Source organism: Tauraco erythrolophus, chromosome 6 (genome assembly GCF_009769465.1).
Source record: "Tauraco erythrolophus isolate bTauEry1 chromosome 6, bTauEry1.pri, whole genome shotgun sequence".
Lineage (NCBI taxonomy): Eukaryota > Metazoa > Chordata > Aves > Musophagiformes > Musophagidae > Tauraco > Tauraco erythrolophus.
This window is the reverse complement of record NC_141470.1, coordinates 31610096-31626585: the sequence shown is the minus strand read 5'-3', so window position 1 is coordinate 31626585 and position 16490 is coordinate 31610096. Positions and strand designations below refer to the sequence as shown.

The following is a 16490-nucleotide window of genomic DNA, read 5'->3' as shown; positions in this document are numbered from 1 at the left end:
CATTGCTGCTTCACTTATCCCTTAATAGCTTAGGACAACCTATTGATGCCCTTATGTGAGGACTTACAGCTAAGGAGAGTCACCTCTGCCAGGCTGCCTTGGATATTGCGGCTAAAGTGTTACCCCAGCCAATAGCTAACTGTTGAGACTAGAATGGTATATAAGCGGCATTCATCTTGCAAGGATAATTAATGCTTTTGGTTTAGCATCAACTTCCCCAAGAGTTGATGGAGTTTGTATGGGGTTGATGAAGTTTGGGAAATCAAAACGGTCAGTCCTGTTGCTCAGAGTAGCAGTTCCCACAGAGGTAGTGGTGCTCTGTTTAAAAGTTGCATGCCAAAATTAAGCCTTTCCTCTCTAGACTTCCTTCTGACTTGTTGCTGACTATATTGCTGTGGCTGGTAGTAAATCTCCTCTCGCTTGTTGTCCTCCCTGTAAAGGTTTTAAGTAGTGCAGAAGACATTGCAGTGGAATTGGCTACTGAGAAAGCCTGTGGTTGGCTTTCTGCTAACATTGCAGGTGAGTTTCCTTACCCTGAACTGGGGCTTCTAACCTGTGTATTTTATTCTTTTTCTGAGATCAAGGGGTAGAATTTATTCCAGAGTTATAAAGTACTTGGTCCTACTCATTTTTCTTTTAGTGGGACGCATGCAGTTGCTCTGTCCCTCCTTGTTTAGGAATAAGAGGATTGATTTCTAGCTCCAAGAACCTTCTTCAGGGATTTTTCAGGCTTGGCCTATGTAAGTGATTTTTAGTTACAGAGGCTCATAGGATGGTGAGAATGAATTCTCTGGAAAGCTGCTTCTGAAAACATCATCTAGGCTGAAGTTGTCATAGCACCTAAAACATATGACACAGACAGTTGCTCTCTCAAGCCACTTTATGGTCCACACGTACAGAGTGCTTCTGAAATCTTCTGTAAAACAAACACCTCTTTCAGCAAGTGGAAGGCAACTGTAGTCCTTTTACTCTGTAATAGTGCCCTGGCAACTTTTCAGAATCCCTGAAAACCCATTGTTTCAGGAGATTGTGCCAAGAATCTGGGGAGGAATATCCAGCACCATTTGCAGCAGCAGGAGTTTAGTGTTTTGGGTGCTGATCAAAACTTATTTTGGTAGGAAACATATGACTTTCATGGGCACAGTGGTTGAACGGGTATGATCGTGTCAATTCAGCTTTCTACTTTGGCATTGGTTCCTGGCTTAGCTACTGTGTTCATTAAACCTGCTGAAATGTTTTGAGGGAAAATGAGTTGCCAGTGGTATCTGGTGATAATGGGTGGCTGCCTTTTAGATTTGTGGGTTAACGCGCTCTCTGTACCTGTGCCTCTGCCCATTAAATATAGCAGGAACTCAAAGTGTGAAGGGTTTGAAAGTGTAAACTGTCCTCGTTCACCATGGCCCTTGGAATGATAGGCTAATAAGGGTAGTGTTTGGAAACAGTTACGTGCCTTGCTGGAGAGAAAAGCTGAAGTAAACAGGATTTGTTCCCTGTTCTTCGTAGCGCTCATCAAAAGAGAAGTGAAGGCAACCTTCAACAGAATGCTGAAAGTCCCCGGACTTCCCTTGCCTGGCGAGGATGCTCTGGAGTTGAGAAGGGACTGCCCTCCAGGCTGTCAGCACTGTGCTCCGTTTCCCTCCCAAATCATCAATGAGATTAAGGTATATAGTGTTAATTTCCTGGCTTACCCTAACTCCCTTTTTATTTTTCGCCTTGGTGTGTTGTTTTGGGGGGGTTTTGTTGGTGTTTTTTTTTGTGGGGGTTTTTTTCTTTTTTAAGAAAAGGGATGTTCTGCTTCTAAGGAACTGACTGTGAGGAGTGTTTAAGAAGCATGATGGAGAGGTCTCATGTTTTTTTTATCTCCCCTGCTCTCTATTTGCGTGTAGATCAGAGTTCCCTGTCAGGAGTACTATCTCAAATACAAGATTTATGGTAGCGTGGCAGTGACCTTTGATACGAGTAGCATAGAAACCCTAGTGTGGTGAGCGTTGTGTACAACTGAATGCTGAAGAGTCAGCGTATCAAAATAGCTACTTTTTTGTAGACCTGTTTCTTTTATGGAGAGTCTCCTGGTCTCCATTTAGAGTATTTCCTGTTGGTCCTTTCAGTTCTGTAGAACTTGGTAGACTCTCCCATCTTGTACACCAGGAATTCTACATTGAATTAAGTGTCAGATAAATCTGTTGAAAGATTTTTGCCCATCTGCATCATCATTCAGCTATAGTTAGGGAGAATCAGAATGTCTTAAAAAGAAGGTGATGGTATGGACTTAATTTCAGCCTTAGATCCAAGCAATTTTCTATTCAAGCTGGTTCAAATGGCGTTTTGGTCTTTTCTCGCAGGCTTTTAAAAGGTCACTGTTCTTGTAAAACTCATGCAATTATATAACCTGTGTGAGTAAAAGAAGGAATTCCATGAGGAAAAGAATTCTAAAAACGGCAGTTTTTTACTGTTACGTATTCTGCCTATTTTCTTTGCTGCTTCTTGTCTGTTTGAGCAATAATACTGGATCTTGCTGTCATCGCATTCCCAGCAATTGTATAAGAACGAGTACACATCTCTTAACGCTTTCTTGCGTGAGATAAAATAAAAAGAGGAAGGTAAGGTATGTGAGAAAACCAAGGGCTTTTTCTGTAAACTGTTGCTTTTTGAAGATATTTTTGTATGGCATCTTGAGATACAGCTTTTAAAATATTTTTTATTCTTTTGGTTTCCATCCTGGGTTTCTGATATTGGGTGGTAAATCGCTGGTGATGGAAAGTGCTACCATTTAGTAGAATTTGCTAAACCAGTTTTCGTGCCATAACCCTATTAGTGTTCTTCGTACTCAGCTTATATTGATGCTGAAGCTACCTTGACAATATAAGAGGACTCTGGATTTCTGTAGCACTTGTATCCTGAACTTAACTTGCTGTGCTGTCAGATTTATTTAGAGCTTTCAGAGCTAGTTACTTTTAAGAAGGATGAACTGGTCGCCCTCATTGACTTTGGCTTCATAACATTAGTGAAATCTATGGTAGAAAATCAGACCTAGGTAAGGTTGTAAAAAATTCAGCTTTAATGTGTCTTACGAAATGAGGAGGATACTAGCTTAATTTTTTTTTTTCTTTTTTTTTTTTTATGAGGACCTTAGGACTATCTGTGAACTGCTCTGTCATAGGTCCAAAGATCTGCTTGTGGAAGTGCAGGATACTAATAGGTGAATTACTGCTGTCTTTTTCATCAAGGATGTGCTCTGCGTTGCTGTGGGCCCACGGGATGAGGGTGAAGCGATTGACTGTGTCTGGTTGGAGTGCTTGCTGGGAAGATTGAGTCAGACTCTTCGATGCAGAAAGGTAGAAGAAGTAAAAATGCAACAAAAACCTCTTGGACATCTTTGAGCTGTCTTCATACCTGTAAACTTGTTAGCTTGCCTTGCCTCACAGTTGAATTCAGTCAAATGTTTTTTGTCTGAGCTCAAATGTGACAAAGTTACACTGTTGGGTTTTTTTTGTACTGTGTAGATCTGCTTGTTACTTAAATTTAGCCTTTGTGCTAAAAGCTTTGTGCTTTTAGCTGCTTTTCATATATGATTTTTTCTTGTCTTTCAGTCCTTAATGGTTTTCTGATTACAGCTCTGTGCTTCTTGCTGTAAATTACTTGTGCTTCTCTGATATTTTTATTCCTTGTGAAGCCCTGTTTTGTCCAGTCTGCAGTATGGGGAGAAAGACATAACTTTTTGTGTTTTCCAGTTCATGTGTCCCACATCAGAACAGCAGCTGGCAAAGTGCACGGTTGAGTTGGCTTCTTTGCTGGGTAAGTCAGTCGTGATAAACTATTTAAGACTGAAATCTGTTATTACACTTCTCTTAAATCCTTAGAGTCAGAGAGTTTAGTATTTAGAGCTCATGGATGTTTGATTCTCTTTGGTGTCATTGAATTGGCAGATTTTTTTAATGTCGATTTGGATGCTCGCTCTTATTCCTTTCTACCTTCTGTAAAACAGCATTTTACTGTGACTACCCATCCTTCAGATCAGGCGTTCTTATTCACATCTCCATTGTTTTTATTTATTGATACCTTCATTTAAATATGTGATATGTTTTCCAGTATTTCTGCCTCTGAAAAGTTGCAGCTGAGGTGGTGGGTTTTTTCCCCTAAAAGTAAGAGCCTGTTCCCTTGAATTATATTTTTATGGCCTTTTTTTGCAGAGTATGGAGGTAACTTGTTTTTCGTGTATTGTGATTTCTATGAGCATTTTCAGTTCTTTTTCTCTTGCTCTAATGTGTTAAATACAATGTTTTTCTCAGCAGGAGCTGGTGAGCTGTATGCGGGTTTTATGCCTGCACAACCTTCTAATTTCCTGTTTTTAGAACCACCTTAAGAAGTTTTATATTCATTCTTTCAGAAAGCAGTTCACATCTGAATATTGTGAAATTTCACTCTGGGGGGCAGCAATGTAAATCTGCCCCATTCCATTAGACTGTGCCAGGAAAGATGTGGTATCTTCCTCTGTGTGTGTTTAGCTGCACTTAAAAACTGTTCAGCTTTACTTTCACTTGTATGAAGTTATGCAACTGCCTATAGTCAAAACTACGAACAACTATTTAATCTATTTATAGATTTAAATGTTGTTTTACTGAGTTACTCTATTCTCCTTTGGAGTAACACTGAGGTCCTCTTTTGTTAAACATCAGGCTGACTTTTATTTAGTGAGTCATCTTTCAATTCTTGGGGCTCTGTGCCAACGAAATTGTAGTCTTGATCTGAGTAGTATAAATCTCTTCCTGTGTAATACTTGTTTGTATAGTTTCAAAGCTTCTAATGTTGCGTGTTTCTAAACTCCAGTTCTCTTAGGTTCACTGGTTTACACTCACTAAGTGTTTTTACTTCAGTGATTGTTTAGATACAAGCTATGCAAAATGTGCTGTTGGACCAAGATGATGACTATAAAAGGAAAATAATGCAGCTATAGAAATTCACCTTTCTTCCTTTTCTTACAGTTGCAGATCGTGTTCCTCTAAGTCTTGGGATCAAGGCCCCAGAGAAGAGCTCCGAGAGGCTGCGTGTAAAGAATAGTCCCACCTACGGCCTTCTAAAACTGCTGCTTTCTGTCTGGAAGGAGGACTTTGGGACACCTGTTCCTGTGCAGCTGATCTTCAGCAAAAAGAACATCGGTTACCTTTTAGAAGATAAGCAGCGAAAGGTAAAGCTTGTTGTGATCTGAGGAGCTGCCAGTTTTCCACTCTGGTCTGATATATTCATGTAGGAATCAGGAAGGCACAGTTTAATTTAGGAGCAAATGGCAAAATAGCCCATTTGGCCTGGGAGACTGAGGACTGAACACACATGATTTTGTAATTGGTTGCATTCATGTGTCTTTTATCAGCTTTCATTTTTGCATGTGTATTGGTGTTATCTTACAAGATCCCCAACTATAAAGCTGAAAATCGTCCTACTCAGTTGCAGGCTAAAACCAGCTTATTTCAGAAGGTAAGAAAAGAATTTTTCAAGCTGTTCTTGAATGCACAGGAGTTAAATACTTGGTGTGTTTGGAAACTGAGAATTAGAAATTTTGAGACTTTATGGTAGAATACAATGTATGAACTAAAGGAATTTTGTTCACTCATTTTGGACGTTGCTCTTTGGTGTCCTTCATTGCCACACCCAGGTAAATAATGTATTTTCTCCTTTCACTCCTTTTTTCCACGTTCTGATCCAAGAAGAAAAACATGAATTGTGTATAGAGATAAAGAAATGAACACAAAATCCATTTCTTTTTGAGTTGTTGATATTGTTTTCTCTTCTGCAGTGGGAGTTGTTCCTTTTCGTGCTTCATGGTCTTACAGAAAATGAACTAATGAAAACTAGTGAAATAGAGAGTTGCTTGCGTAGCCTCGAAGAGGTCCCTTGGCCATCAGTAAGTAATTAGATGTGTGTGAACAAGAAGTGAAATAAAAGGTAAAGCTACATGAACAGCCAATCCTTGTAGTTCTGTTTCATGTTGATGAACCTTCCCTATCTATAGTTTTTGCTTAATGCAGCAGTAGGACTGGCTTCCAGAAAGGTTGTTGCTATTACTAGTGTTTGGCTGAAATCTGTACTTGTGTGAATCCCTGCATTGCCTATGCAGTGGAGGGATTTCTGAGGAAATTGTACACCGGTTTGGAGACCAGCTGGCTCAGTTACAAGCTCTCAGTTCTAGCCTGAATGTGTTTGCCGTACTCCAGCTGTGAATGACATGTTGGGAACGGTCTTAACTGACCAGACTTGCATTCAAACCCCTTTGCCTCCTGCCACCAGAGCGTGAGAGGAGTCAGACTATTCTAGCCAGAGCCTAAATGCAGGAAACCATCCAACTCCCTTGCTAAAAATGGACAGTATTTAAAGGCTGATGAGTGCTTGCATATTGGAGATGTTTAACCATTTAAACTGTGGCAGTGATCTTTTCTGAGAAGGGCGTGGGGGTTAGAGTGGAGACTGAACATGTAGACCTACAGGCATTCATCTTTGCCATCAATTTTGTAGCTTGTCTAGGTTTCTGCACTGGAAAAGCATCAGCATGTTTAACCTTGTAAAGTTCTTTACTAGAAAAATTAAGTAGGCCTTTTTGTTGACATTTTTTAATAAGGGTTCTCTGGTTTGTATCTGTTTGTTACAGGATTTCTTAAAAGAACTGGAAATGCTGTCCAGAGTATTTATATCAGAATATCATATAGAAGAGCCCAAGACTAACCCTTGTGAGCTGACCAGACAATCTCTAGGTACTGTGACAGCACAAAGTTAGTAGAGGTGGATTCTCTGTGGACAAAAATTAGTAATGAAGATGCAAATGGAACTTCTAGTGTTTCTGAATGCATTATGAGCTCTTTGCTGGGAGCGTACTGCAGATAAGAGGTCACTTGGTGCAAAACCTGCACTGGTCTTTCTGTTCACGGACATTTTGCCGTAGTGATGATGCTGAAGGATTTACATCTGCAAACAGATCTCCAAGTCGAAAGTCCTTTAAGCACCTTGATCGTGGCTCAGAATAGCTGTTTTTCAGACTCATAGGCACTTTTTGTATTTGTGCAGCAACAGGCTGTGACCAAACCCAGGAATCAATTCAAGAGGACAAGTTACTTCGTGATCAGAGAGATGATTTCCTGGTGGCTGTCTCTTCTCTTAACTTAATGTGACTTCTTATGCTGTCTTTTAATGAAGACTGTACTGTCAGGGGAGGGAAAAGGTGAAGATAAGACTATATTTATTTTTCATTGTAAGCTCAATTTTGAAGGTTTGATTTTAGTTTTTTTAAGACTCATTTTAAAAGTTAACAATATTAAATATATACACCAGAACATTGATGGCATTATTCTTAAAGGATGTAGATGCTTAAGTGTCTTTCCATCTCTTGTTGGAAACAGAACTTGTAATTTCCTGGGGTTTTTAATAGAAATAAGGGAGAAAATACCGTTTATATTTTTTACCGAAGAGAGTATTTTTAAGACACTTTTATAGTATGTGAACATAAATGGTATCTGGCTGCTATTCACTTTTAAAATAATCCTTCTTGTCTTGAGTTTGGGTTTTATCAGACAGGAAGTGCTGCAGCAAGGAAACTACAGCCCAGAAGAGCAGACAAAACAGTAGTGAAAAAGCACTGTGACATCCCCTGGAGAGCTGGTTTTGGAAGGAGTCATTTTCATGGAGGACAGTAGGTGTTTTCTGCCCTTGCGGACAGATCATCGCCATGGGTGTGACCTCCTGTTCACCCCACCAAGTATTTCCTTAAACTGGGGTTTGTGGTAGGAACTGCTGGTGGCTAGCTGAATATGATTAGGTGCTCATTAGCTGTCTCATGGGATTTCCGCCCTCGCCCCCCCTCCCCCCGCCCCAGCAGTGAGGATATTGTTTCCTTTTGTCTAAGAGTGTCCTACTAGTGCAGGTTTTTTTTTTAAGGAAGCAAATGCTGTGTTATGTAAGAACAACATCTGTAGAAAGTGAAGCCTGGGGCTTCTGAGCTTGCTAATTAACTTACCTCTTCAATGTATAAGGCGATAAACGGTAACATCTTGGAGTCAGTGATTTAAGAAAAACCAAAACCAGACTTAATTAGGTAGAACTGTGGCTTCTGTTAAAATATATCTGCTATGGAGAGAGAAACCATAAAGGAACATCAGTGTCTGAACTGTACTGAGGTTTTTCTTGACGTGGTTGCATTGAAAGCAAAGCACTGCCTTGAAAGATTTGACAGGTCGCATCTGTGTGCCTTATTTTAGGGGTTTTCTGATGTCCCTCAAGCAGAGGGTCCCTAGAAGGCAGCATGCTATGTATGCAGCAAGGGCGTGGTAATACAAATTGAAATAGCAAGTACACTGTATCTTACCATACCTGCTCCCTGAGGCTGAGTATTATGTAATGTTTTGCTACAGATTTTATTTGAAGCTGTTTGTCATAATAAATATGATGAAAGGTCCTGTTTTGTGTTTGAGCTGTTGAGATATAACCTCTTTGTACTGGGGTGAAGTACAAAAAGATGCCTCGCCACAAAGCATGGGGCCAAGAAAGTACAGTAATCGCTCCTGGCTGGCCTGCTGCTGCTTTGCTTATACTGAAATATAAATTTATTTTGTTATATAAGGAGGTGTGTGAGGGTGGTGGAAAGGGGGAAGAAGCTGGAATCCATAATGGTTAAAAAGATGTTCTTGGCTCTGGAACTGACTTTATTTGGGTATTCTAAAACTGTTTGCATAGATACCATGACCACAGCTGTTTTCATGAAATCAACATACCTGAATTATCCTTCTGTAATACTATATGCTTGGAAACTTTTATTTAAAACGTGACCAAGCCCCAGGAGCAGTTTACTACTTCCAGAGAGCATAGTTGTGCCCTGTTGGGCAGAAGACAGTCAGTTCTTCACTGGGAACCAGCAGGTAAGAAACACTTCTGTTTCCGTGTTCTTATGTCTTAATGCAGTTACTCTAGTTTCTGGGCATCCCATGGTACTCAGCCTTGGTTGCTCTGTAAAACACCCGACTTACTTTGTGACTAAACCTTAGGAGCAATTGTATAGCATGCTGGTTTCTGCCTAGGGACACTCAGCAGTGGAACCGTTCTTATGAGGATGCATGACTCTCTGCCATCCCACTGGGCTGGCAGGCTTCTCTCCGTGTGAGTACTTCACACGGTGTACCTGGGTCCTTTGCGCTGCTTAGCTGTGGTGCAAGCCAGGCTGCAAGGAGGAGAGCAGCAGGGAGAAAAGAGCTCACAGCAAGCAGGGACAGAGTGTGCAACCTTCCTTCTGTCAGTCTCTCCTGCAAGCTCACAATTCACAAAAGAAAATGAGGAAAAATGGCAGTATACTAACTTCCTTCTGGATGTGCAGGTCAGAGGAGTTGTGTAACTGGATTAAGGAATCAGCCAGTACTTCATTTCAAAGCAAAACAAAACAAAACTCCTTTGCTTAGACAAGGCACGCCATCACAGAAACCAAATTTAAGCAGTGACTGACTTCTTGGCTCTTGTGCCACAAGTTCATATTCCATGCGCATTCCTCAGCAGGTGAGTAGGAGACCTACATCTTTTATCATAAGATAGCCTTTACATTATTTTTCCATCCAGCATAGTTCCATAGGTGAATATGAGGGTAGATTTTGAGTAGATATAAGGAAGAAATTCTTCACTGCAAGGGTGATGAGGCACTGGAACAGGTTGCTCAGAAAAGTTGTGGATGCCCCATCCCTGGCAGTGTTCAAGGCCAGGTTGGATGAGGCTTTGAGCAACCTGGTCTAGTGGAAAGTGTCCCTGTCCATGGCAGGGGGATTGGAACTAGATGATCTTTAAGGTCCCTTCCACCCCTAACCATTCTATGATCTTAGCTGGAGCAAAACAACATGGGGCATGTTTTCTTGTGTAGAAAATACCATTTATTGTGGATATGAAAATAGCAATCTTGATTAAGAGCAGAGATGCAACAGTAGGTGGTACAATACAATTTGTTTGATCATCTACTGCTCAGCAGTAACTTAGAGGAAGTTGGTTTTGCCTGTTGTAGATTAACAAATCAGATATCTGCTGGGTTTTTATTTCTTCCCTCCAAACAAACCAATTCCGTACATTAACAGGTACCATAAAATGTTATATTTGCAAAATAAAACGTTCATATAAATAGGCTTTTTAGTATCAATTGAAGGTTGTATTAAAAAAAAAGTTACATTAATCCAATAACAATAAAAATAAAACTTAGCTTTGATAGCATATAAAAACACTTCAAAACAAGCATATATAAATAACTTAATTTGTAAACATAGAAAAAAATCTTATGTATATATAAAAATAAACATCTGATGCACTGTACAATAAGACATTATCCTTCATAGGCACTGGCATCATTGATCAACAGGAGTCCCCCTAGATGTTTTTCCTACAAAAACTGCTTTATCACTAGTGCCATGTCCAAAATAAAAGGGAACAAAAAAGCAAAGCACTGAGCAAATCTTTCATGGATTCTATGACGACCTCCCCTACCTCCTCTGGAAATCTGTGGAAGCAGCACTGGGGACAGAGCCAATACACCATGCTGCTGTTTCTGCTTGTTTTTTATCCTAGGGCTTTTACGTACTGCCTTGTTCGCTCTTCCTTTCTTGGTTTCCACCAAAAGGGGGGGACACTATGACAGGTTGCAAATCTAGAAATCTGCCTGTTTGCTCAGTTGCAGAAAACTTTGTGATGGGTTTGCGCCTTTTCCCTCCAGGGGCTATGGAAGATGCATGACACTTGAAGTGACCCATGCCATGACTCAGTTTGGCAGGCTTTTAAGAAAAGGCTGAGCCTCACCAAAAGAGACCAGTAATATATTGATGTTAAAGTTGTATCCATGACCATCTAAAGACAAACTAAATTTGTAAGTAAGTGAAAGGTTTTTATTATCCTGCCTGGTATAGTTTAGGTGGGGGAAAAAGCCTTGGGCTGGTGTGTCTCAAAACTGCTATTTTCTTAAATATCAATTTAAAATAGCTATTGTCTTTTCTTTTAAAACTTAATATATTCATAACAGGACGTAACACGGAAGCTGAGAGCCAAAATTACACCTGTGCAAAGATATAGTAAAAGTAGATCCTGGCTCTTGAACTCAAAGGTGGGAAGTGCAGCTAACTCCACTGTATGCTGGGAAAAATGCATCTTTTACTGAAAGTAACTGTGTTAAAGAAGCAGACGCTGGCTCTGGTATGGTGGGTGCTTGAATATGTATCTCACGTGATAAATTTAAAGTGCAACAGCTTCTTGAACAATGTGGGCCTTTTCAATCTAAAAAAAGCATATCATAGCAGCTTTTATTGCTTAGATAAGATTATCTAAAGTGATTCTTCACTGTTGTGCTGAAGAACTAAATGAAGTTATTCAGATCTTTGAGTTAGTTGTGGTTTTGTTTAAGTTTAGGAATGTGTGACCAAACTAGCGAGTGTGTTGGACAAACGCGTAAAGCCTGACAGCAGGATTGTTGGCCTAAGTTCAACAGAAATGCCATGAGGTAATTGAATGGGAAGAGTCTGTAGTCACTGCAGTGAGACAGCTGGTCACGTTATGAGCAAAGTGCAGTAAGACTATGACCAGGCTAGATTTTCAACTCTTAATGCATTTGGGTAAAAGTGTAGAAGGGCTGATGGAAAAAGCCATTGTGGAAAAAGGCTGGAGCTACTCTTTTTGCAGGATTTGCATTCTAGACACAAGCTGATTACTCAGTACTACTCCCTATTAATGACAAAGTGTCACTGTTTACGACTGTCAGTTTAGTTTCTTTATTTCAAAGCACCTAATTCTGCAGTGCAGTAAAACTGTGTCCTGAGGTGTGGTGGTTTCCACTGATGCTGCATAGTGTAGTGGCAATCTGAAATACCTTATACTGGCTGCAAGCAGTCAGCCAGTTACATGAGAAAAAAAATCTGTCCAGGGTGTAGGATGACTAGTCGATATCGTGCTGTTTCAGCTTCCCTTCTCAAGGGGAAGTATAGCCAGCTAGCTAAGTTAAATGATTTATCTACACTGTTAGGAATTCTGCATTTGATACTTATCTCAATGTTCGAAAGTGGCTTTGCAGCTCTACTCAAGAGCTTGTAAAAGGTCTCGAGCCATACGAGTGCTGTTTCCAGTCTGTAGTGTATTTCATTGCTGCCGTTGCCTTTTTCTCACTGCTGCCTAAACTTTTCTTAAAGAAAGAAGGTTGATCTTTGAAGCTCCTTGGAAACAGAAATTAAATTACACACTTTTGCATGTAAGATGCTGGCTATTGTAAAGCAAAGTCTCTTCCTCTGCTTTTTATAGAGACAGCACACCTTCCTGCTGTTCCATGGAGGTTTTCCACAGCTGTTTCCAGGAGGACAGATTCCCCATTAAACTTGCTGGGTTTCTTCTAAGCAGCGTGGGCCAAAATAAATGATCCTTTTATCTTTTAACTATACTTTTGTATAGTCCAACGTTAGCAGTTAGGCTCCTCAAGTGAGGCTCGACTGTGACTGTCTTATGAGCCAGCGTTTTACATTACCCTTACAGATGCTTGTGTCTCTTCGTGAGCTTTCAGCTGCTGTTACGTGTCCCGTTCTGCGCCAAACACTAACTAGCAAGAAAGTGTGCCAGTCGAGCAATCACCAGGGGCTGTCGCTTAGCAATGGAACTCAGGAGCCTTGCAGGGATAGCTGGGGCACCAAGATCCACCTGCAGGAATTAGAAGAAAGGCTGCATGTTGAGGTTTGTACCTGGTTTTGAGCAAAACACTTCTCTGGCCTGGAATAGCTCTGTTGTTGCAAATACATGTTAAGCACAAAAGTAGTTTACAGCCAAATGCTATCGTTACTGTGTGGTTTGTATCTTTTTTCCTTCCCAATATTCCATAGACTTTCAAAGCTTTGCTATTTGAGGTTACTTTCAGCAGATATGACCCACACTGCTTTTGAGTTTGAGTTTAGATTAAATGTTGCTAGTTTGAGACAGATGCAGTGTTACTGAAAATCCGTATGTATACACTAAAGTGCAATATAAAATGCATATAAAATTTTTAAATGCATAAACATTACACGTACACATTGTAAAATGCATATACTAATTACTATAGTGTAAAGATAGTATTTTTTAAATTGTATCTTTAAAACATATTTTACATAGATAAGTTTAAAGGACTAATGCCATTTAGCTCTCAGATGAGCACTTTAAAATAAGTTATACACATTCTGGTATTCTCTTCTGGACATTTTAAAGTACTTAATACCACTGTCTCAAACAGAGCCTGCTTTTCAGATGAGTCTGTAATAAATGGATGACAGGATTTTCTTATTCTTAACTGGAACCCTAGTCTTGACTTCTCTGTTGTATCTATTAAGTGTGAAGAATTAATGACTTCAGTTAGAAAAAGTTAACAACAGGTATTTCCATGCATTTTGAAAACGACATAACCCGAGGTGAACTTCCACAGCAAGATGAAAATGCAAACAAGACTCTCCATACTGGCTCACCAGTTGAGAATACAACATATACTAAAATTGCTAATAAACATTTAAAAAAGAGTCTTGGTATCCAAGGGAGCAGCTTTGGATGCTGTAAAAACTTGGGATCGTGTGCCTAAGCACAACCCTAATAAGATTCTCTCTGCATTACTGTACATCATGCTAGATAACAGTGTGAAGTGGAGGTGGATTTTATGATCACTTCATAAACTTCATGGAGTATAGCATAACGATTATATTTTTTGTTACTTACCAGTTTTCTTAAGCAGTCTGGTACGTAATGGCTTTTGGCATTCACAGCTGGGCAGGCAAAAAAATCTTACCTGTGCCATGTAAATAACTCTGGTGATATCTCTTCCATTCACTACATCAGGTTCCAGTATCCAAGCACTTGGCAAAATCTCCCCTCTCACCACTTCTTTACAAGGGTGAGGCATGGATGCATCATAGACAGACTGAACAGCCAAGACAGACAAGTTCTCCTGTGTGTGACAAAGTGTAAAGAAAGATGGCAATTTGAAAAAAAAATTATGCATACAGTAATGTCTTCTTTGTTTGCCATGAGGCGTATTTCTCATATTACTTAAAAAAGCTCTTTTCATAAGAAATAATATTTGTCATGTTATTTATTAAATAATTGTTTGTCATAATCTTTCATGTTTGTAACCACAAGATACTGTGTAACATCTCTCTTACTGCCTAATGGGGCTCGGGTGACAATTGTCATTCACAAGAGGCTTTTATACATAACTCGTGTGTGCCATATCAGCACGGCTCTTCTTTCTATTACACTGCCACTTCTGGAAATATGAGCATGGACTTTCCTTCCTTCTCTCCTTTGTCCTTGAACCATGAGTTCAGAACCATTACTCTTCTATGCTTCAGAGAGAATGTTCACTTTACCTCTTTGGCTTCTACAGTAATGCAGCAGAAATCCCGGGGTTGTTTTAGGTAACATAGGGAGGTATCAGTCACTAAATACACTGTGAAAAAAACACCCAAAACCAAAAATGGGGAATTAGACTTTGACAGCTTGTCACAACTTTCCCCCACCCCTTAAATGCACATGCATATTTTATTTCGACTTCTTGTTGCCTAAGAGCTGAGCTCTACTTAATATGCTATAATGTGTCATAAAGATGCTTTTCCAAGCCACTTAAGATTTATTTTAATTTTCAAACCACTCTCTCTAGCTGTACTTCTGCAGTGAGATGTGTTTAGTATTATCCTTACTTTGGAAAAGTCTTGCAAAACTCAAGTTCCCATATTAAATAATGAAATGTTTATTCAGACTTGAAGAAATGAAATAAGATGCCTCTAAATTTCTTCCTGGCTGACAAGCTGACCTGAGAAAGTACATAATGATAATGGTGGCCTCTTGTTTGTGTTGATACTCACCCAGATGAATATGGCTGGTTACCTTCTTATGTATTCGAGCTGTGTTGATAGTTCTGTCGTACAGATGTCTTTTGCCAGGGTCTCTCACCAGTCCCCACACATAGGGAAGAGGTCTTTCTATCACTCCTGCTCCCAGAAACCCGTGCCTTGTTGCTGAAGGAAAGACTTTGTAGTAAACCAGCACCTCTTTTTCTGTACATTGATATCTGTCAAAGACAAATGAAAGGTATTTGCACACAGGAAGGCCAAGTACATAAAAGGCCTTGCATTATAAAGACCTGCCGTAAACTTACTTCCAACCAGCTGCTGCTTGGCATGTGTAGAGATTCCTCAGGTTATGAGAGCATGCTGCCATTACCTTAGGAAACAATGACAAATTCTGTTCAGCTTTTACGTGGTGCTACACTATCATTTTCTATTCAAACCCCAAAGCTGGCTTCACCACAAATAGTTTTACAGTGCTAGTAATCTTTAGGGAGCATGAACAGCCAGGCCGACTTTGCTGTCATATTCTCTGCTGAAGGAGGATATACACACGCCTAAGCCTGTATACGTAGCCTAAACTATGGTGAGAAAACGGGACATGGGGAGATGGGAGACCTACCTGATGTGAAATACAAAGCTGTTACGCTTTCCTTCTAACTACACACTCACATCGTCATACACAAATATGCAAAACCTGCACTGTAGGAGTTCTTGGACACTAGAGGAGTTCATAAGTTTCACCAGCTTCACTCAAAACATTTCAGCTAACATGCAGCAGTCTCTTCTGAACCCCACTGCTGCAGCCTGGCTCCCTTTCCCCTGCCATTTCAGTGATCAGTGTGTGTCTCTGTAACTGACAAATAGGTAACTATTGGCAGTGTAGCTCAACAAGACTTGTTCTGCCCACCCATTTTTGCTACAGCTTCCAGTAAGAGGTATAGGAATAAGTGAAAACTCTGGTTATTTACTTACCTCAGTGGTAGCGTTAGCCAAGATATGTTTGGATAAATCTTGGTATCCTTTTGTTGAAGAGGAGCTGACGGAAATAGTTAGTCCATGAGTGAACCTACAGCTGATGCTAGTAGAAGTAAGGGGTGGCTGAATTCTGCTGGTTTCTGCAGGAAACACGTAAAAAGGAAACCCACCACTATACTGCAGTTGTAGAGACTTAAACCATCCATTGGAGCACCCAATCCACCTGATCCTCATGAATGACTGATAACATCCCTTATCTTGATAATCTGTGTATTGCTAATTACACTGCAGTTACATCTTGCATGACTCAAGTTTAACAGTTATTACCACATATAAGCTAATAAAATAGCCTAAAGAAGAATAGCTTAAGGATAAAAATGAGAACTTGCATGTACCTTCCTGTACTGGTGGCAGCTTTAGCCACCGCCATGCTTCTTGCTTCATTCGAAGCATTTTATCCTCATGTCCTCTCAGAACACCATACTTCGATGAAAAGACCAACTTGAGAGGGACCAAATCACCACTTACTTTTTCAAGAAATTCTAAGCAAGCTCTGGCTATTGGTTGGCAGTAGTATTCTGAAGACATGTAATGGTAAGGACGTCCTCAAAATAGCTAGGATCAAATTAGATTTTCATTTGCATAAATCTCATTGGACTTTGGGCTACAACT

General features: G+C 40.0%; 2 protein-coding genes across 2 annotated transcripts in view; one reads left to right on the top strand and one right to left on the bottom strand.

Moving 5' to 3' along the window:
- The window catches only part of CDAN1 (codanin 1), a 32942-nt gene extending 25616 nt beyond the window's left edge, over positions 1-7326 (top strand). The window contains exons 22-28 of the mRNA XM_086612791.1: positions 441-519; positions 1504-1661; positions 3228-3335; positions 3732-3795; positions 4983-5185; positions 5792-5899; positions 6641-7326. Of these exons, the coding sequence (XP_086468917.1) occupies positions 441-519; positions 1504-1661; positions 3228-3335; positions 3732-3795; positions 4983-5185; positions 5792-5899; positions 6641-6766 (846 nt within the window). The 3' untranslated portion in view covers positions 6767-7326. The remainder of the gene's footprint in view (positions 1-440; positions 520-1503; positions 1662-3227; positions 3336-3731; positions 3796-4982; positions 5186-5791; positions 5900-6640) is intronic.
- Positions 7327-12486: 5160 nt separating this feature from the next.
- The window catches only part of STARD9 (StAR related lipid transfer domain containing 9), a 117832-nt gene continuing 113828 nt past the window's right edge, over positions 12487-16490 (bottom strand). The window contains exons 29-34 of the mRNA XM_086613607.1: positions 15816-15958; positions 15152-15216; positions 14859-15064; positions 14364-14443; positions 13784-13942; positions 12487-12675 (exon numbers count right to left, since the gene is read on the bottom strand). Of these exons, the coding sequence (XP_086469733.1) occupies positions 12574-12675; positions 13784-13942; positions 14364-14443; positions 14859-15064; positions 15152-15216; positions 15816-15958 (755 nt within the window). The 3' untranslated portion in view covers positions 12487-12573. The remainder of the gene's footprint in view (positions 12676-13783; positions 13943-14363; positions 14444-14858; positions 15065-15151; positions 15217-15815; positions 15959-16490) is intronic.